This window comes from Pseudonaja textilis, chromosome 3 (assembly GCF_049901715.1).
Source record: "Pseudonaja textilis isolate UNSWEBS1 chromosome 3, rPseTex1.2, whole genome shotgun sequence".
In the NCBI taxonomy this organism is placed as follows: domain Eukaryota; kingdom Metazoa; phylum Chordata; class Lepidosauria; order Squamata; family Elapidae; genus Pseudonaja; species Pseudonaja textilis.
The window spans coordinates 193,321,868-193,339,782 of NC_141992.1; the positions used below are offsets into that span (position 1 = coordinate 193,321,868).

At 41.8% G+C, this 17,915-nt stretch overlaps 1 protein-coding gene and 1 long non-coding RNA gene across 2 annotated transcripts in view; both read right to left on the bottom strand.

Annotated features, from left to right (window-relative positions):
- Positions 1-849: 849 nt before the first annotated feature.
- On the bottom strand, positions 850-4,260 carry LOC148126468 (uncharacterized). Its single transcript, XR_015743321.1, has 2 exons — positions 3,845-4,260; positions 850-2,833 (listed from the first exon to the last, which is right to left on the bottom strand). It is a non-coding gene; the product is annotated as an uncharacterized LOC148126468 (long non-coding RNA).
- Positions 4,261-5,490: 1,230 nt separating this feature from the next.
- FAM135B (family with sequence similarity 135 member B) overlaps positions 5,491-17,915 on the bottom strand; it is a 173,861-nt gene continuing 161,436 nt past the window's right edge. Inside the window, exons 16-20 of the mRNA XM_087931751.1 lie at positions 12,432-12,529; positions 11,940-12,091; positions 10,092-10,202; positions 8,514-8,627; positions 5,491-6,375 (exon numbers count right to left, since the gene is read on the bottom strand). Of these exons, the coding sequence (XP_087787877.1) occupies positions 6,170-6,375; positions 8,514-8,627; positions 10,092-10,202; positions 11,940-12,091; positions 12,432-12,529 (681 nt within the window). The 3' untranslated portion in view covers positions 5,491-6,169. The remainder of the gene's footprint in view (positions 6,376-8,513; positions 8,628-10,091; positions 10,203-11,939; positions 12,092-12,431; positions 12,530-17,915) is intronic.

A 17,915-nucleotide genomic window follows, 5' to 3' on the forward strand; every position in this document is an offset into this window, starting at 1 on the left:
GAAATAGTGTAGGGTTTCTTGCTGGAGCAAGGGATTGGACTAGAAGACCTCCAATGTCCCTTCCAATGCTGTTATTCTGTTATTTTGATAGAGCTGAAATGCACAACTTCAATAATTCCTAGACAATACTAATGCTGTTAGATATACAGTAATACTTTCCATTCTTGATTCAGATCAAGTTTTGAAAAATGGTAAGTTTAAAATTTATCTTGGGATGAGGCCTGATCATTTTCCTAGGCTTCTTAATGATAGATTAAGGATGTCTTTGATAAAAGGCATTGTAGCCCTATTCCCATTTTTCTAGAGATTTGTGGGAACCATAATTATAGTTTCACCCACGGAATCTCTCACATCTCTGCTGAGTATTTATCCCTTAGAACATTAACTTACCAATACGATGATGATTATTCCTTGTTTTATTTATTTTCCTTATTATGAAAATTAACCTATGAAATTGTGATGAGTGACTTAGGAATCGATTACATTGGTAGTTCAAATAGTTGGTTAGTTTTTTGATGTGGGAGTAAATGCTTAACTTTGTTGGTAGAATATTCTATTTACCATCTTCATAATCAACATCAAGTAAAATATTAAACATCTATCTATCATCATCTATCTATCTATCTATCTATCTATCTATCTATCTATCTATCTATCTATCTATCTATCTATCTATCTATCTACCTATCTACCTACCTATCATTTATCATCTATCTATCTATCTTGTGTCTGTCTGTCTGTCTGTCTATCTATCTATCTATCTATCTCTATCATTTATCATCTAGGCAAAGAAATCCTGTTTATACAATACATACAGAAACTCTCTGTAAGAAACTGTGCACTGCCAGACAAAAGGAAGGAAATAGTTTTATTGACATTTCCTTTACACCCTACACAAGCCACGAAAATTGTCACCATAAAGCATATGTAGAAAAATACTTGAACCATATTGGCACTGAAGTGTGTCCCTTGCTGATTATGTCATAGGTAGATTCCCCAATCATTATAACCATTCTGTTGTTGTCATTATCCTTTTCATCATCATCATCATCGCAATAAACCCTAAGCATTAAAATATCACAGTGTCATTGTAACCTTTACACCTGCAGTTTTGGATAGATGAGAGGCCAATTGCTCTTTATGCTTTAAGAGTGATCAAGATTCAGAGATAGTCCTTTAGACAAGTTTTTTTCCAAGGACTTGGCAACTTTAAGATGCCTGGACTTCAACTCCCAGAATTCTCCAAGCCAGCATGTTAACTGGGGGAAATCTGGGTATTGAAGTCCAGATGCCTTAAACTTGCCAAGACTGAGGGAGAAAAAAAAAACACTGCGTTAGACCATTAAAAGCCCTTTCTCTAAGCCTGTTCCAATTATTCCACGGAGTTTCACTGGCATGATCCCATGGAGATGTCTACGTTAGTTGGGAGAGTCATTTGTCAGGCAAAACATCATAGATTCCACATGAAATAGACAAAAAAAAAAAAAAAAGCGGGGGAAAAGAGATGTATATATTGTTCTCCTATCTAAGGAGTCATGGTGGATTTCCTGGTACTACCTCTTACTAGGTCTCAAGTCAAAGTTCTACAACAAAGACAGCTATCCTTATGTACTTTACAACTCAGAGATATTTGCAGGCAGAAAAAATATTGCACATGTGTGGATAACAGCCTCACCAGTAGCAGGTAGAGATATATATTCCAATCTGTATCATATGATACATTAGAAGGCTGTAAGAAGAATGGAGGCCTTGCTGGTTTGCACTTCGTTCATGCATGTTTATCCACATTCTACCCCTATGGAATTGTCATCCTACAATCACAGATCAATTTGCTCACAAGTAAGATCCGGTGCTGCCTGTCATTTCTCTATTTAACAATAGTATATTTATAGCTCAGGATTGAACTGTGTGGTCCTTGGTACTCTCTGAGCTTGGCTGTTTTCTTATAGACGTTTCATTACCAAACTCGGTAAAACGATCAGTGCAAGAGAGCAAACCCCACTCCCTTCTAGCACTGATAATGTTGTGTAGTTTGGTAATGAAATGTCTGGAAAAAAAAAATAGCCAAGCTAACAGAGCAACAAGGGCCCACATTTCTCTAATTTTCCTATACTCAATATAACATATAGCATGTTTTATTTGCTTCACTTGTAACCAGGTCAGCTTGAAAGCTTAAAAGAGTTATCCACATTATTTATAGAATTTCCCCCAACTTGCAATATATGGAAGGAAGGGAGGGGGAGAGAGAGAGAGAGAGAGAGAGAGAGAGAGAGACAAAAGAAAGAAAAAAAAGGAAGGAAGGAAGAAAAGAAAGAAAGAGAAAACAATCAGAGAAATCAGATATTGATGAAGACATCCAAGGACATTGATAAATGCTCCCCCAATATTTGAGCTAAACAGAAATTAACAAGGTCATATTTACACAGAAAGAGACATCTTAAAAGCCTTTTCAAAGGAGGCCATATAATGTCTTAGCAGTGTTCCAACAGTTTTAGAAGGTTTTATTTTCTGTACAAGGCAGGTATCTTGTAAGGTTTTTGTACAAGTAGATTAGCATAAATATTTATTTCTTCATGTAAGACAGGGTTATAGAATAGTCTTTACAAAGACAGCATCCCAGTTACAAAAAATTAGAGGGAAAGAAACAAAACCTGTTTGCTGAAAATTTTCAGCAGAACCAGATTATTATTGCCTATACATTTAACACAATGGTGGCAGCATTTGTGAAGATGGAATCCACATCCATGCTTAAGAAAGAAGAGAGACCTGCAAATGACCCACAGGGAATTTCTGGATTTGGCAGATAATGTCTGAGATCCATGGATTTTCTTGGCTGGAAAGAAAGAAGATCCATTTAGGATCAATAGGAAACTTTTACAAATAGTTACTTTTGCTAATGTTGGCTGACATACATTTCAGAGAATTATCTGTGATCCATGGCCAGGATAATGGGACCAGTAAATACTGAGTGGGTATAGATACACAATCTGACATCTTTTTAAAGACTTGAAGATATTAACACATTATCACTATGCAATGTGTATTAGTTTGAATATGATTTAGTACAGAACACATTTTGTGGACTGTCACACCTTTCTGGACGAATAGTTTATGGACATGAGTCTAGTACATACACAAATATGTGTTCTGCTATCCCACATCATGCAATGAAAAGATAAACTTCTGAATCTATCAAGGCTGTGGTCTCTGAATGATGCTCTGAATAACTCTATGTAGAATTGGGGAATGTGCTGTGAATATCATGTGCACAATTCATGAATAGGGCAAGAGAATATGAATGGGTATCACAAACAGCCAAGATCAAACTTTAGTAAATGAGAACATAGTCTAACTAAAAGAGCTCTGTTTTTCTCCACTCAATCCAAGAAGTTCAAAGACACTATATTAGACTATGAGATCAAGAGAATAGCCACGTTCAGAAAAAGTGAAGAGGATTAAATTCAGATGTTCCTTGAATTATGTTCACAATTGATCTCGAAATTTCCACTGCTAAGCAAGACTCTCATTAAATAAGTTTTGTTCCAACCTTTCTTCTTCCAGCTGTTAAGTCAATCGATGCAGGTGTTAAATTAGTAACACGGTTGTTGAATGGACCTGGCTTCCCCGATGACTTTGCTTTTCAGAAGATTGCAAAAACATGATCATATGACCCCGACACACTCAACTATCATTAACACATGCCAGTTGCCAAATGTCTACATTTCGATCATGTGACGGTGGGGATGCTGCAAAGCTTAGTTTGAAAATTAGTCATATTTCATTGTTTTAGTGCCATTGTAACTTCAAAAGATCGCTAAATAAATGATTGTCAGTCAAGAGTTACCTGTAAGTGAGATGAGAGTTTCTCCTTGCAAAATTGTATTGTGATATCAGTACATAATATAGCACATAGTTGGCCATCCATAGGTCCGGCATATTTGTCTCTAGAGGAGAATAGTATTCAAAGAACTGAAGCATTCACGGAGTCTATCAAGCACTAGAGCAATCAGGAGAGTCAGCAGCTCAATGAGTATAAAGATTAATTGCAAGCTTAAGCTCTCTACAAGAATCTGAGCTACTAATGGTCAAGAGAAATTAGCGGGAGATAAGAAAGGTTTTCACAGTGGGCTGGACTTAGATCTCTTGTGGGCACGCAGTAACTTATGACTGATGATGCATTTGACACCACCTTCGGGCTCAGCTTAGACATCTCCTACAGGGACCAATTATTCTTTATAGGCCAACTGATTACATGATTTGCTCTCCTCCCTTCACTATTTCTTCACCTCACTCTTCACTCCCTTCACTCCCTTCACCCTTCACTCCCTTCACCTCAGTTTCACTAGATTTATGCAAAAGTAATACTCTGGTCAAGCCAAGAAGTCAGTAATTACTAGCAGGATAACATTTCCTTTCAACAATTGAGCAGCCAAATTTGGATCATGTGAACACAACCATAAAGATTATCTGCCATAATCAAGCCTTCTATATATTCTATCCAAGCTTTATCTTCACTGTTTACTTAAACATATAATTGTCCTTTTTTTTTTTTTAAGGGAAAAAGCTATCTTAAGTCAAGCTCAATTCACAGCAACAACATAGACAATATGTTGAAAATCACTCTGTTATTTTCCTTGCAGCAATATGGCCCTGGTTGCCTTCTTTTGGAATGTATATATTATTTTATAGTTCTGGAATTTTCTGATGGTTTATCATTGAAATATTATTCAGCCTCACTTTGCTTAATTTTTTTTCCCAGTTCCACAATTAGCACCCTTTGCTGTGACTGTCTTTTCTACAATAGCTCTTTTCAAGAAAGGCACATGGGGGAATTAGGCCATGTTGCCTTAAAAAGGGCCTTTGTATATGAGGACACAATTTTTAGTATCCTCCAAGATTAGTTCCTGCCCTTTAGATAACAGGGGCTACATTTTCTTCATTCTTTAAATTCTCAGATAAAATTTGCCTTGTATTGTGCTAAAAAGAGTCAGTGGTCAATGACTTTTCCCCCTTGTACCTCAAACTTTCTCTTCTCTTTTTCCTTCCTTTAATTTCTTATTTCTGTTTTTCTTTGTATTTTGCATATTAAATATATATAAATAAAAAGGAAAAAAATCTCAGATGAAATTTATCAACCTACAATATTGGTGGACACACTGCAGTATTTGACCAGTTTGCTTGAAACTGCACACCTTCAAACTGTCTAGTTTAAAGGAAAAAAGGTCTAGGGGTGACATGATAGTAGTGTTCCAATAGCTGAGGGGTTGCCACAAAGAAGAGAGAGTTAAGCTATTCTCCAAAGCACCTGAAGGCAGGACAAGAAATGATGGATGGAAACTAATCAAGGAGAGAAGCAACTTAGAACTAAGGAGAAATTTCCTGACAGTTAGAATAATTAATCAGTGGAATGACTTGCCTCCAGAAATTGTGGTACTCCAACACTGGAAGTGTTTAAGAAGAGATTGGATGACCATTTTTTCTGAAATGGTATAGGGTTTCCCACTTGAGCAGGGGTTTGGACTAGATGACCTCCAAAGTCCCTTCCAACTCTGTTGTTCCATTCTGCTCTGTTCTGTTCTTTCTTTCTTGGCCCCTTACTCCTAAAATTCAGGACATGATCATGTGTCTGTACCATGTTATACAACTATGTACAACTAGATTTTACTCAGTTTTCATTTTACCAGAGCTTCGTGGTTGTTTCCATGTGCATATGTTAACCTACAAAATGAAACAGCAAGCCTGTTTTGCAATCAACATTAGTTTTACCTAAGTTGGCTTAGGTTTAGAGGTTTTCCTAATGAAGGAGACAGGAAAAAAAAAAACAATTACTGATCCCATCAGATATAAAGTGGCAGATCTGGAATCCGACTCTCGACATTTGAAGACCAATTATTCAAGGTGGATGACCAAAGAGAGAAAGGACAAAGGAACTGAATGTGGAGATGTTTCCATCTTCTCAAAAGCACCAAAAGTTGGCCCTTTAAATGCTTAATAACTGAAGCACTTGATTCTTTCCCCAAATAAATAGGGTATGAGTATGTGCGTGCTATGTCACCATTAGCCTATGCCATTCCCTCCCCTCTTCCTGGTAATATAGCACTCCCTTGATTCAGAAACGGTTGCTGTTTTTTGGAAAAAAAATTCCTGTGCTCCCCTGAGGCTCCTGGTTTTATTTAAAATAGTTGAGTCCTGCCACGAGAAAGAATTTTTCCAGAAACAGTTCAGAATCCAGGACGGCTATGTGTGCAGCTCGCCCAATCAGCGTATTAGCTGTGTTTGGCAAGGCGTGGAATACATCGTGACGGATTAAAGTGCAGTCCTTAGCTCCCACGACGGGCTGGAGAAGGTTGTTGATCATCTCAGCATAAACAGGACCTTGGAAAATTGAAGAAAATATATATATATATCAATATCATTTGTTGCACAATATCTTAGAATATAGACTCATAAGGTTGGAAGGGAACCTGGGAGATCTTCTAGTCCATCTACCTGCTAAAGGTAATGTAGTAGTCAATGACTACTTCAGCTTCAACCACAACAACACACAAGCAATAGATACAAACTCAAGGTAAACCGCACCAAACTCAATTGCGGAAAATACGACTTCAGCAACAGAGCGGACAATGTCTGGAATACACTACCTGACTCTGGTTTCTTCCCCACAAAAAACTTTAACCTTAGACTGTCTACTGTTGACTTCACCCTTTCCTAAGATATCTGTAAGGGGCGTGCATAAGCACACCACCCTGTCTACCATCCCTGTCCTAATGTTCTCTTTTATTCATATCCATTTCATGTACTTGTAATCATGTTTATACTTATCTAATACATGCTTGACAAAATAAATTTTATTACCAGTTCTGTGGGTGTGGCTTGGTGGGCATGGCTTGGTTGGCGTGGCAGGGGAAGGATACTGCAAAATCTCCATTCCCTCCCCATTCCACTAACCTGCTTTCCAGCTCCTATGCAGGGCAACAAAAGAAGACCCAGCCGACCAGCCAATCAGCTGGGACTCGGGAGGCAAGGAATAGATTGAGGGAGAGGCCAGTCAGAGGTGGGATTTTCTGGTTCTCCAAACTACTCAAAATTTCTGCTACCGGTTCTCCAGAACTGGTCAAAACCTGCTGAATACCACCTCTGAACAAGTCTATAATCATGACTGTTTGCGTCATCCTCTGGTCACATGACTGCAATCATGGGGGCAAAAAAAATGGCATGTGCTTCCACTTTTCAACAAAAGCACTCCATAGCAAACAATGGGCTTGCTTAAGGACTGTGATGTTCACTTAATGACTGCAAGAGTCATTTTGTGACTGCTACAAAAAAAAAAAAAGTTCTAAAATCAGGCTGGTCGCCGGATGACCTACTTTGCAAACATCACAACTTATGCTCATAATTCTCAATCTTAATTACAATCATAATTCAAGCACTAGCTATTTGCCCATAGACCAGTTAAAAATGATTGTCATTATCATCATTCTAGTCATTGTCTATCCACTGCAAGATGGAGAAGGCTAAAACATATGAAGCTGGAGGCTAAAACATGTGAAGAACAGTTGCTGGGATTGGGTATATCTAGTCTAATGAAAATAAGGACTAGGGGAGACATGATAGCAGTGTCTCAGGGGCTGCCACAAAGAAGAGGGAGTCAAGCTGTCCTCCAAAGCACCTGAAGGCAGGACAAGAAGCAACGGATGGAAACTAACCAAGGAGAGAAGCAACCTAGAACTAAGGAGAAATTTCCTGACCGTGAGAACAATTAATCAGTGGAACAACTTGCCTCCAGAAGTTGTAAATGCTCCAACACTGGAAGTTTTTAAGAACAGATTAGATAACCCTTTGTCTGAAGTGGTATAGGGTTTCCTGCCTAGGTAGGGGGTTGGACAAGAAGACCTCCAAGGTCCGTTTCAATTCTGTTATTCTATTCTATTCCATTCCATTCCATTCTATTTCCAACCAATACGGTCCTGAGCTTTCCTTTGCCAATTGGGCCCTCAATACTTGGTGATGTCATCACTCCATCTTGTTTAGCATCCTCTTTCATGGAAGCTATTTATCAAATGGGATGACTGCCTTAGAGCTCAAGACATAAAGCCAACCTCTATATCCTTCAAGAGGGGGTGGGGTGTGTATGATGGGAGGTCCCTATGCATATTCTGAAAATGAAGGAAAAACAAGGATGGGTAGGATAGTTTCCTTTCCAAAATGAACACTGTGATGTTATGCCAAGCATGTATCTTTCCATGCCTCTTTGGGCCACTTGTAGTTTTTGTATCGATTGTGAGATTAGTGTCCATGTTTCACCATCATATATTAGAGCAGGTCACAGACACGGATCAAAATTTTTTCTCTTCAGGAATAAGGGGAGGTTATTCTTGAAAAAATGCGCTTAGCTTGCCAAATGCCTGCCCTAACTCTAACCTTAAACCCTTGCTGATGTTTGCGGGTGATAAAAAGAGTCTTACAAATTTGAAATGAATGTGGTGGGTACCTCAACTCAAGGAGACTCTCACCTGTATGTCTGTCTTTCAAGGCAGATTTACACATTTCTATTCTTGCAGAATGAAATGGCACATAGCGATCCTGGGGAGAAGCAACAAGGACCACATTTTTGAAATACTGAAGACCTGCAAAAGAGAGAGAAAGAGAGAGAAGTGGGGGAGAATGAGAGTCAGGAAGAGAAACACACACACACAGAGAGAGAGAGACATTCACAAAGAGAGAGAGACAGATAGACAGAGAGAGAGACAAACAGGGAGAGAAAGAGAGAGCCAAAGAGAGAGAGAGAGAGAGAGAGAATGAGAGTGAGAGAGAAAGAAAGAAAGAAAGAAAGAAAGAAAGAAAGAAAGAAAGAAAGAAAGAAAGAAAGAAAGAAAGAAAGAAAGAAAGAAAAAGAGATAGACAAACAGACAGGGAGAGAAAGGGAGAGACAGAGACACAAACAGACAGACAGACAGACAGACAGACGGACAGACAGACAGAAAGAGAGACAGAGAGAAAGAGAGAGACACAGAGAGAAAGAGAGATAGACAAACAGACAGGGAGAGAAAGAGAGACACAGAGAGGCACACACACACACATAGACAGACACACAGAAAGAGAGACAGAGACAGAGACAGAGAGAAAGAGAGAGACACAGAGAAAGAGAGAGACACAGAGAGAAAGAGAGATAGACAAACAGACAGGGAGAGAAAGAGAGACACAGAGGCACACACACACACATAGACAGACACACAGAAAGAGAGACAGAGACAGAGAGAAAGACAGAGACAGAGAGAAAGAGAGACACAGAGAGAAAAAGAGATAGATAAACAGGGAGAGAAAGAGAAAGAGAGGGAGAGAGAGAGAGACAGAGAAGAGACAGATTGATTTCTGGAAGATCTCTTCAGATTAGAAAGTTAAGGAACTAACTCCTACGTCTAAAGCCATGAACACAATTGGTGTTAGGTTCTTCCCATTGCATGATCATTTTAGAATATCACCTAGTAAGGGATATACAGGAAGTCCTCGAGCACAATTGAGCTCAACATTTCTGTTGCTCAGTGGGACCTCTGTTAAGCAAGTTTTGCCCCCATTTTGACAAGCTTTCTTGCCACAGAGTTGCTAAGTGAATCATGACAGCTGTTCAGTTAGTAACCCAGCTGTTAAGTGAATATGGCTTCCCCGTTGACTTTGCTTGTCAGAAGGTCACAAAGGAGGATCACACGAACCTGGGACACTACAACGGTCATAAACGTGAGTCAGTTGCCAAGCATCTGGATTTTGATCACGTGACCGCGGGGGATGGTGTAATGGTCATGTACCCTATGACTATTATTAAGTGTTGTACCTTCTGATTCTTGACTCTTGATGAACATATCTTTTGTTTTATGTACATTGAGGGCATCTCCATCAAGACAAATTCCTGTGTGTCCAATCACACTTGTCCAATAAAGAATTCTATTCTATAATTGTCATGAACTTTTTTTCACTTTTTTAAAGCACTGTTGTTCTTCTTACGCAAGAATCATTTTCCCATCTAGTTGGCGTCTTTCTATCCTAAGGAGTCAGGCATGGTACATTCTTACCTGTTCTCCCTCAAAAAAACCCACCTGTTTTTTGGCTAAGTTGGTACAGGAAACACTTCCGCAGATCGGCATTGTCCCTGAAAGTCAGCTGCAAAAGAGAGCCAGATTTCTTCAGCTTTTGCATCAGCCACAAACCTAGGGAGAGGAGGATAAAAAGAGAGTTGATCTGCAAGAAGAACAACTACAGAAGAATGATTAAGTCTGTCATCTGTACCTCTATAACTGTCTGGTTTGGTTCTGCAACCCAACAGGACAGACACAGACTTCAGAGGACAATTAGGACTACAGAAGAAACAATTGCTACCAACCTGCCTTCCATTGAGGACTTTTATACTGCACAAGTCAAAAAGAGGGTAGTGAAAATATTTACAGACCCCCTCACATCCCGGACATAAACTGTTTCAACTCCTACCCTCAAAATGACACTATAGAGCACTGACAGCAGAACAACTAGACACAAGGACAGTTTTTCCCCCGAACACCATCACTCTGCTAAACAAATGATTCCCTCAACACTGTCAAGCTATTTACTAAGTCTGCATTACTATTACTATTAATCCTCCCATCTCCTTTCACCCATCCCCTCCCACTTATGACTGTGTGACTGTAACTTTGTTGCTTGTATCCTAACGATTTTTATTGACTGTTTCCTAGTATGCTTGTTGCTTATTGTACCCTATGACTATTATTAAGTGTCGTACCTTATGATTCTTGACTCTTGATGAATGTATCTTGTCTTTTATGTACACTGAGAGCATTTGCACCAAGACAAATTTGTTGTGTGTCCAATCTCACTTGGCCAACAAAGAATTCTATTCTATTCTATTCTATTCTATTCTATTCTATTCTATTCTATTCTATTCTATTCTGTTCTGTTCTGTTCTATTCTATTCTATTCTATTCTATTCTATTCCATTCCATTCCATTCCATTCCATTCTGCTCTTCTATCAGACCAATTAATGTGGAGAGATTCATTTTAAAAAATTTTTTGATTAAGCACTCAGGAAGATGGGGATTTTCTGCATTTCACATACTTACAAATGATTATTAGAGATCAAACAGTGTTTATGACAGTTTTTATATCTATGTTTTTGCCCTGTTGGGGGGGTGACTGTGCATTTTGCATGTGCAAAATGACACTTGGGCTAATATAAAAAGGAATCCCTGCAGATTTTACTCCACTAGTAATTGCCGACTATAGGGGACAGTGTTTATCTCTGTTTCAAGGCCAGTGTAGCCAGCATGATGTCATGGAACACTGTTACCTTCCCACCAAAGTGGTACCTATTTATCTACTCTCATTTGCATGCTTTTGAATGGCTAGGTTAACAAGAACTGGAGCAAAGATGGGAACTCGCTTGGTGGCATGGCGCTCATGTCTCAAACTCAGACTGCTGGCTTTCCAGCTGATAAACCCAGCGTCTTTACCCCTGAGCCATCACACTGCTCTCTTTGTAATAGCTGTGTGTGTATGTGTGTAAAGTAAAGGCCAGAGTGGTCCCAGTTATGATCTCTAAGTTTGGAAACTTGGCTCCAACAGATTTCAGAAATAATGTCGGAGCGCAGAGTTTGAATTAGTTAAAATATTGTGCAAAAACTTTGAACTCCCATGCCTCTGTAAAAGACCTGAGATTGGGGAAGATGCAGACCACCCAATGGGGTAAGAAGGATTGTTTAATTAATGAATTATTTAATAGACTTAAGGGAATTCTCTTTCTTCTCAAATCAACCACAGTGGCTTTCCTGCAGGTAGCTGACCACCTCCTTCTCCTTCTCCTACTATCAAGCTGATCATATATTATTCTGCTCACTCTATCCACACCCATTTCTTCTTTCAGTCCTTACCCATGGATGATTTCAGGGGCTCTTACCTGTACTAACTAAAGTACTGTTGTTGTACAGCGTTCCCAGGTGAGGTCCAGAGAGGGACAAGAAGGTGTGTAGCTTATTGAGGTAATAACGAAACCTGGGCCGGGTCAGTACCGATCGGATGATCACGTTACCAAGCGAGTGACCAATGAAGCTACAGAAATGAAAACAACACAACGTATACTTATTTTTGCATAGTTTAAAAATTCTCTACCCACTGTCTCCTTTGATTGTGTGTCAGGCAGAATATCATTCTAGTTTCTTCATGCTAAGTTTGTTCAGGCATCTTCAAAGTCTTTAAGATGTCTTTTCCCATATTTCGCCCCATCAGAATTGATTTTCCATTCATGAAGTAAGGGATTTTCTATTCAGGAGGGGTGAACTAACATTCCCTCCTGCTTTCTGACTCTTCTCTCAGCTTCCCCACAGTTTCTCACATAAGGAAAGGATCCTAATATAGTCCTGTAGCCCATTTCCTTCTTCTTGGCCTTTACCTGATACGTGATATTGATAAATTGTATAGCTGAATATGTTGAATGATTTCATCCAGCAACCGATCTGTCATGGTATCAAAGTCTGCAAATGTATCTGTCTGTGAAAACAAAATGGGGGTGTGGGAGGAAATATTTCCTAAAGTTGGGGTCTCTCCAGACAAGAAGAAACAAGTTTCCAAGACAATAATTGAGGTGAATAAAATTGTACTATATATGCTTTGAATTTACAATTGAGAGAAGGAAGAGGAGGAGGAGGAGGAGGAGGAGGAGGAGGAGGAGGAGGAGGAGGAGGAGGAGGAGGAGGAGGAGGTCAGCTACCTCCAGGAAGCCAAGTAAAATGATACAGTAGGCCTCACCCAAGGAATGTTACATTTTACAGATACAATTAATTAAAGGAATTAATGTGGGAAAAGCTTCTGTGCGCATCTCTGATGTTATCAAATCTGCATTGTGAATCTAATTTGGGAAATCCATTTTATTTGGAGATTCCCTCCAGAAGTTGTGAATGCTCCAACACTGGAAGTTTTTTAAAAGATGTTGGATAACCATTTGTCTGAAGTGGTCTAGGGTTTCCTGCCTAAGCAGGGGGTTGGACTAGAAGACCTCCAAGGTCCCTTCCAACTATTCTATTCTGTTCTATTCTAGTATAAATTACCTTTAAGATGAATTTCTTAAAACTTGACACAACTACCCAAGAAAGGCAAGGCAAGGCAAGGGTAAACCAGTCCCGTAGTGTTACCAAGTCTTCCTGGACATGAAGTCACCCAGCGTTGAACTCCGCTTGAAAAAGAATTTATCTTTATCTTCCCTAGACACCCAACATGCTAAGAAGCAAGACATGAAGGCTCAAAATGCAATTACTTGGTAGAGAAATGGGACATCCTAACTGGTTATTTAAAATATTTAGAGATCCAATTTTCAGCACCTCTGTTCCATGAAAGTCGATCATTAACAAAGACTCCTGATTATTTTTGCTTTGCCTGAATGGATAGTAAATGGTTTCCTTTGAATCCTTTCAGTTTTCCCTGATATTTTGAAATGAAAGAATCCACTGAATTACAGAGGACACAGACAAAATGTGTCGATGTCTATTTCCAGAAGCCAGAGGTCAGCACATAGAGAGAGAGAGAATATATTGTTTCAATTTAACCTATCCTGCTTTCCTATACCTGACTTCTGTGTGTCCTGTTGCTTCTGGCCTTTATATTTCAAGGACGATATATTGTTTATCGTACCCTTCATGGCCATCATCCTGCCCCATACATGTTAGCTAAGGAGAGGATGTTATAGTTCCTAAAAGCTGAAGGTTGAGGGAACAGAAACTTGAAACAACAATTGCAATTCTCTCTGTTTGGAACACTTTGTTCCCTCCAAACCAAAGCGCTTTTATCAAATTACAGAATAACAGAGTTGAAAGGTACATTTGAGGTCTTCTAATCCAGCCCCTGCTCAAACAGAGACTCCATAATATCCTGAATAAAGTTCAATCTCTTCTTAAAAGCTTCCAGTGATAGAGCACCCACAACTTCTAGAAGTAAGCCATTCCACTGATTAATTGTTCTCACTGACAGGATATTTCTGTTTAATTCTAGATTTGAATTCTCTCCTTGATAAGTTCCATCCTTTACTTCTTGACCTGCCCTCAGGTACATCCCCCTCTTCTCTGTGATAGCACCTCAAATATTGGAACTGTTATGTCCCTGGAACTTGCAAGAGTTCCCACTCAGGTCCGCTCACGCTGCGGGGGCGTTTGCTGTCCCCCATTGGCTGGTTTCCCCCAGCAGCCGGCTATAAAAGCAGGCTGCGGGGTTCGACCAGTCGCTGTTCGCTGCGAGCCAGTTCCAGGCTTGGCAAGCACGTTCAGTCCTTTATTTCCTAAATAAAGTATTGTTGCATCCATGCCCTGGTTCAGCCTCTCATTGCTCAACTACAACTCTGGCGACGAGGATGGGATGGCTACCAGAGGCAAAATGCAACCGCTGAATCACTAGCCACTGATCCACAGCCAGAGAGAACGATCAGCAGGCAGCGAGAGCGAACGCTGATCCGCAGCCAGAGAGAGCAGTCAGCGAACAAGTGAGAGTGAGAAAGCGTCTGTAGCCGCTTGTTAGCCAGCTACAGGGAAAGTGTAGCGCTGCGAGCCGCAGCCACTCTAAACAAAAGGGCGCGAAATTCAAACGGCTGTCGTTTGAATTTCTATACAAAACACAGCGCGGTGCTGCGTTCTTTTGAAATCACTGACGCCAACGCAGGTGCCAAATTCAAAGCGCTGCCAAACAGCCGTTGCTGCTTACAGCGTGCAAACCCAGAGAGAGAGAGCGGGAGGCGCGGAGCCCCCGAGCTGTAATCACTTGCCTGCCTAGGCACAAGAGTTTTTTTTTCTTGCCTCCATTGTGGTCCCAGAGAGATTCCAAAGCAGCTAGCCACTAGATTCTCAACATGAATTCCAACACAGTCTTCCCATCGTTCAAGCCGGATGAGGAGAAATGGGAGTCATACAAGAATCGCTTTAACCACTACACCGACGCCATAGGGCTGGCTGATGCAGGGGAGCACCGAAAAAAAAATCATATTTCCTGATCTACTGCGGAGCCATCGTCTTTGATACTGCCACAGCACTCGTGGCTCCACGTGAGTTAAAAAACGTCCCCTGGACAGAACTGTTAGAAATCCTTACTAACCACTATTCTCCTAGACCTTCACAGATTGCCAGGCGGTTCACCTTCCGTATGAGGAAGCAATCAGACAAAGAAACTATCAACCAGTACATGGCTGCCCTCAGGACTGCAGCACTCCATTGTGGGTTTGGGAGCTACCTGGATGACATGCTCCTCGATCAGCTAGTCTGTGGGGTCAAGGATCTTCACCTCCAAAGGCGCCTACTCGCTAGGAAGGACCTCAACCTCGCTCAAACCGTCGAGGAAGCCCTGGCAGCGGAGCTGGCAGCACACTCAGCCACCGAGATCCAAGGTCCTGTCTCCAAACAAATTGCAGTTTCCGTCCACTCTGAAGAGGTGGTCATCGAGGAGGACCCCAGTGATGTGTCCGACATCCACCGCCTCGCCCACACCAGACACCCGCAGGTAGGAGCCAAGCAAGAAAGAATCAGTCCATCCAAGCACATCACCCTGTGCCTATCCTGTGGTGGATCTCACCTAAGGACCACCTGCAAATTCAAGGGAGCCACCTGCAACAATTGCCACAAAAAGGGGCACATCGCCAGAGTCTGTCAAGCCGCTCACAACTCGGTACAAAGGGTCCCTTCCTTTTCACATTCTGGACCCCAAAGGCAAGTATTGAACTGTCGCACCCGCCACCATGCTAAGTACGCTTGCCATACCATTAGTAAAATCTCTCTCTCCATTTTATTAGAAGGTAAACCTTGCCGCATGGAGGTTGACACGGGGCCAGCGCTCTCAATTATCTCTTGGAGCACCCTCAAGAAACTACAGCCCAGTCTATCCAGAAACCGGCTCCAGAAGTGCCAGCTTAGCCTGAAGGACTACCAGGGGAAGATCATTCCTGTAATCGGCAGAGGCAAGTTTCTTGTTAATTTTAAAACTTTCAAAGGCCACCTACCTCTAGTGGTAGTTAGCGGCAACCTCCCTACACTTTTGGGACTTGATTGGTTCCCCCACCTCGGCCTAGGGTTAACAGGAGTCCATGCGGTCTCAACCTCTGACACTGACTCCTTATTCGCTGACTACTCAGACGTATTCAGCAATGAGCTGGGGTGTTATAACGGTACCCCTATCTCATTCTCAGTCGACCCCCAAGCAGTCCCAATCCGCTTGAAACCTCATAGAGTTCCATTCGCTATTCGGCCTAAATTAGATGCGGAACTGGATAAATTATTAAAACAAGGGGTCATTGAGCCAACAGATTTCGCCAAATGGGAGACGCCCATTGTCACACCCCTCAAAAAAGATGGTAGCCTGAGAATTTGCTCGGATTACAAAACCACAATTAACCGCTTTTTACAAGTTAGCGCTTACCCAGTACCCATCATCTAACATCTTTTACACACTTTTGAACCTGGCAACATTTTTGCCAAATTGGACATGTCTCAAGCGTATCAACAGTTCCCTGTTGACAATCAAACAGCCGAACTTCAAACAATTGTCACCCACAGGGGTGCCTTCCGGTGCAAGCGTCTCCAATTTGGCGTAAGTGTTGCTCCAGGCATTTTCCAATCCCTTATGGAGCGGATATTGCAGGGCCTCCCTGGGGTAGTACCCTACTTCGATGACATTTTGGTCTCGGCCAGGGACAGACCCCAACTCTTCCAGAGAGTTCGAGCAGTGCTAGAGAGGTTCAGACAGCATGGCCTCAAGTTAAAAAGGGAAAAATGCGCCATTGCCACTAGACAGGTGGACTTTCTGGGTTATAAAATTGACGCCTCAGGCATTCACCCCCTGGAGTCCAAGGTTAAGGCAATTCACGAGGCACCCACACCAACCTCCAAAGCAGAACTGCAGGCCTTTTTGGGATTATTGAATTTTTACGCATCATTCCTGCCCCACAAAGCATCAGTGGCAGAACCCCTGCACAGACTTTTGGATAAAAAATCATCTTGGCACTGGGGACACAAGGAAGACACCGCTTTTCGTGCAGTTAAGTCACTACTCACTTCAGAGGCAGTCCTTATTCAATTTGACCCCAACCTTCCATTAGTACTGGCAGCTGACGCATCCCCTTTTGGAATTGGGGCAGTGTTAAGCCACAGGCTCTCCAATGGCTCCGAGGCTCCCATCGCCTTCTTTTCCAGGACGCTCTCTGCCACAGAGCGCAATTACAGTCAAATCGACAAGGAAGCTTTAGCAGCTGTCACAGCAGTGAAGAAATTTCATGAATTTCTTTTTGGCCACTTTTTCGAGCTAGTCATGGATCACAAGCCTCTCCTGGGTCTCCTAGCAGGAGACAAACAGACTCCCCAAGTACTGTCTCCCAGGATGACGAGGTGGACCCTTTTCCTAGCAGCGTACTCGTATAAACTCATACATCGTCCAGGGAAAACATTATCCCACGCAGACGCCCTCAGCCGCTGCCCCCTGCCTGCTCCAGCTGAAGACCCTGCCCCGGTCCACGCCATCTTTGAGGTCACCCAGCTCAACCTTCCCATCACTGCCCTTGACATCGCCTCCAAATCCAAGGCAGACAAAACGATCGCCCAGGTACTGGACTGGGTGGGGAGGGGGTGGCCGGGAAATAATATTGAAACCAAATTCACGCCTTTTAAGACCCATCAACAGGAGTTGTCGAGTTTGCAGGGCTGTTTGCTGTGGGGCACCCGGGTGGTCATCCCGACCTCACTACGCACCCGAGTCTTGGAGGCATTACACGAGGGCCACCCTGGCATCGTCAGGATGAAGGCGTTGGCACGCAGCTACGTCTGGTGGCCAGGCCTCGACGATGACATCATCAGATGGGTAAGCTCTTGCCATCCCTGCCAAGAATCACGACCATCCCCTCCAATCGCCTCCC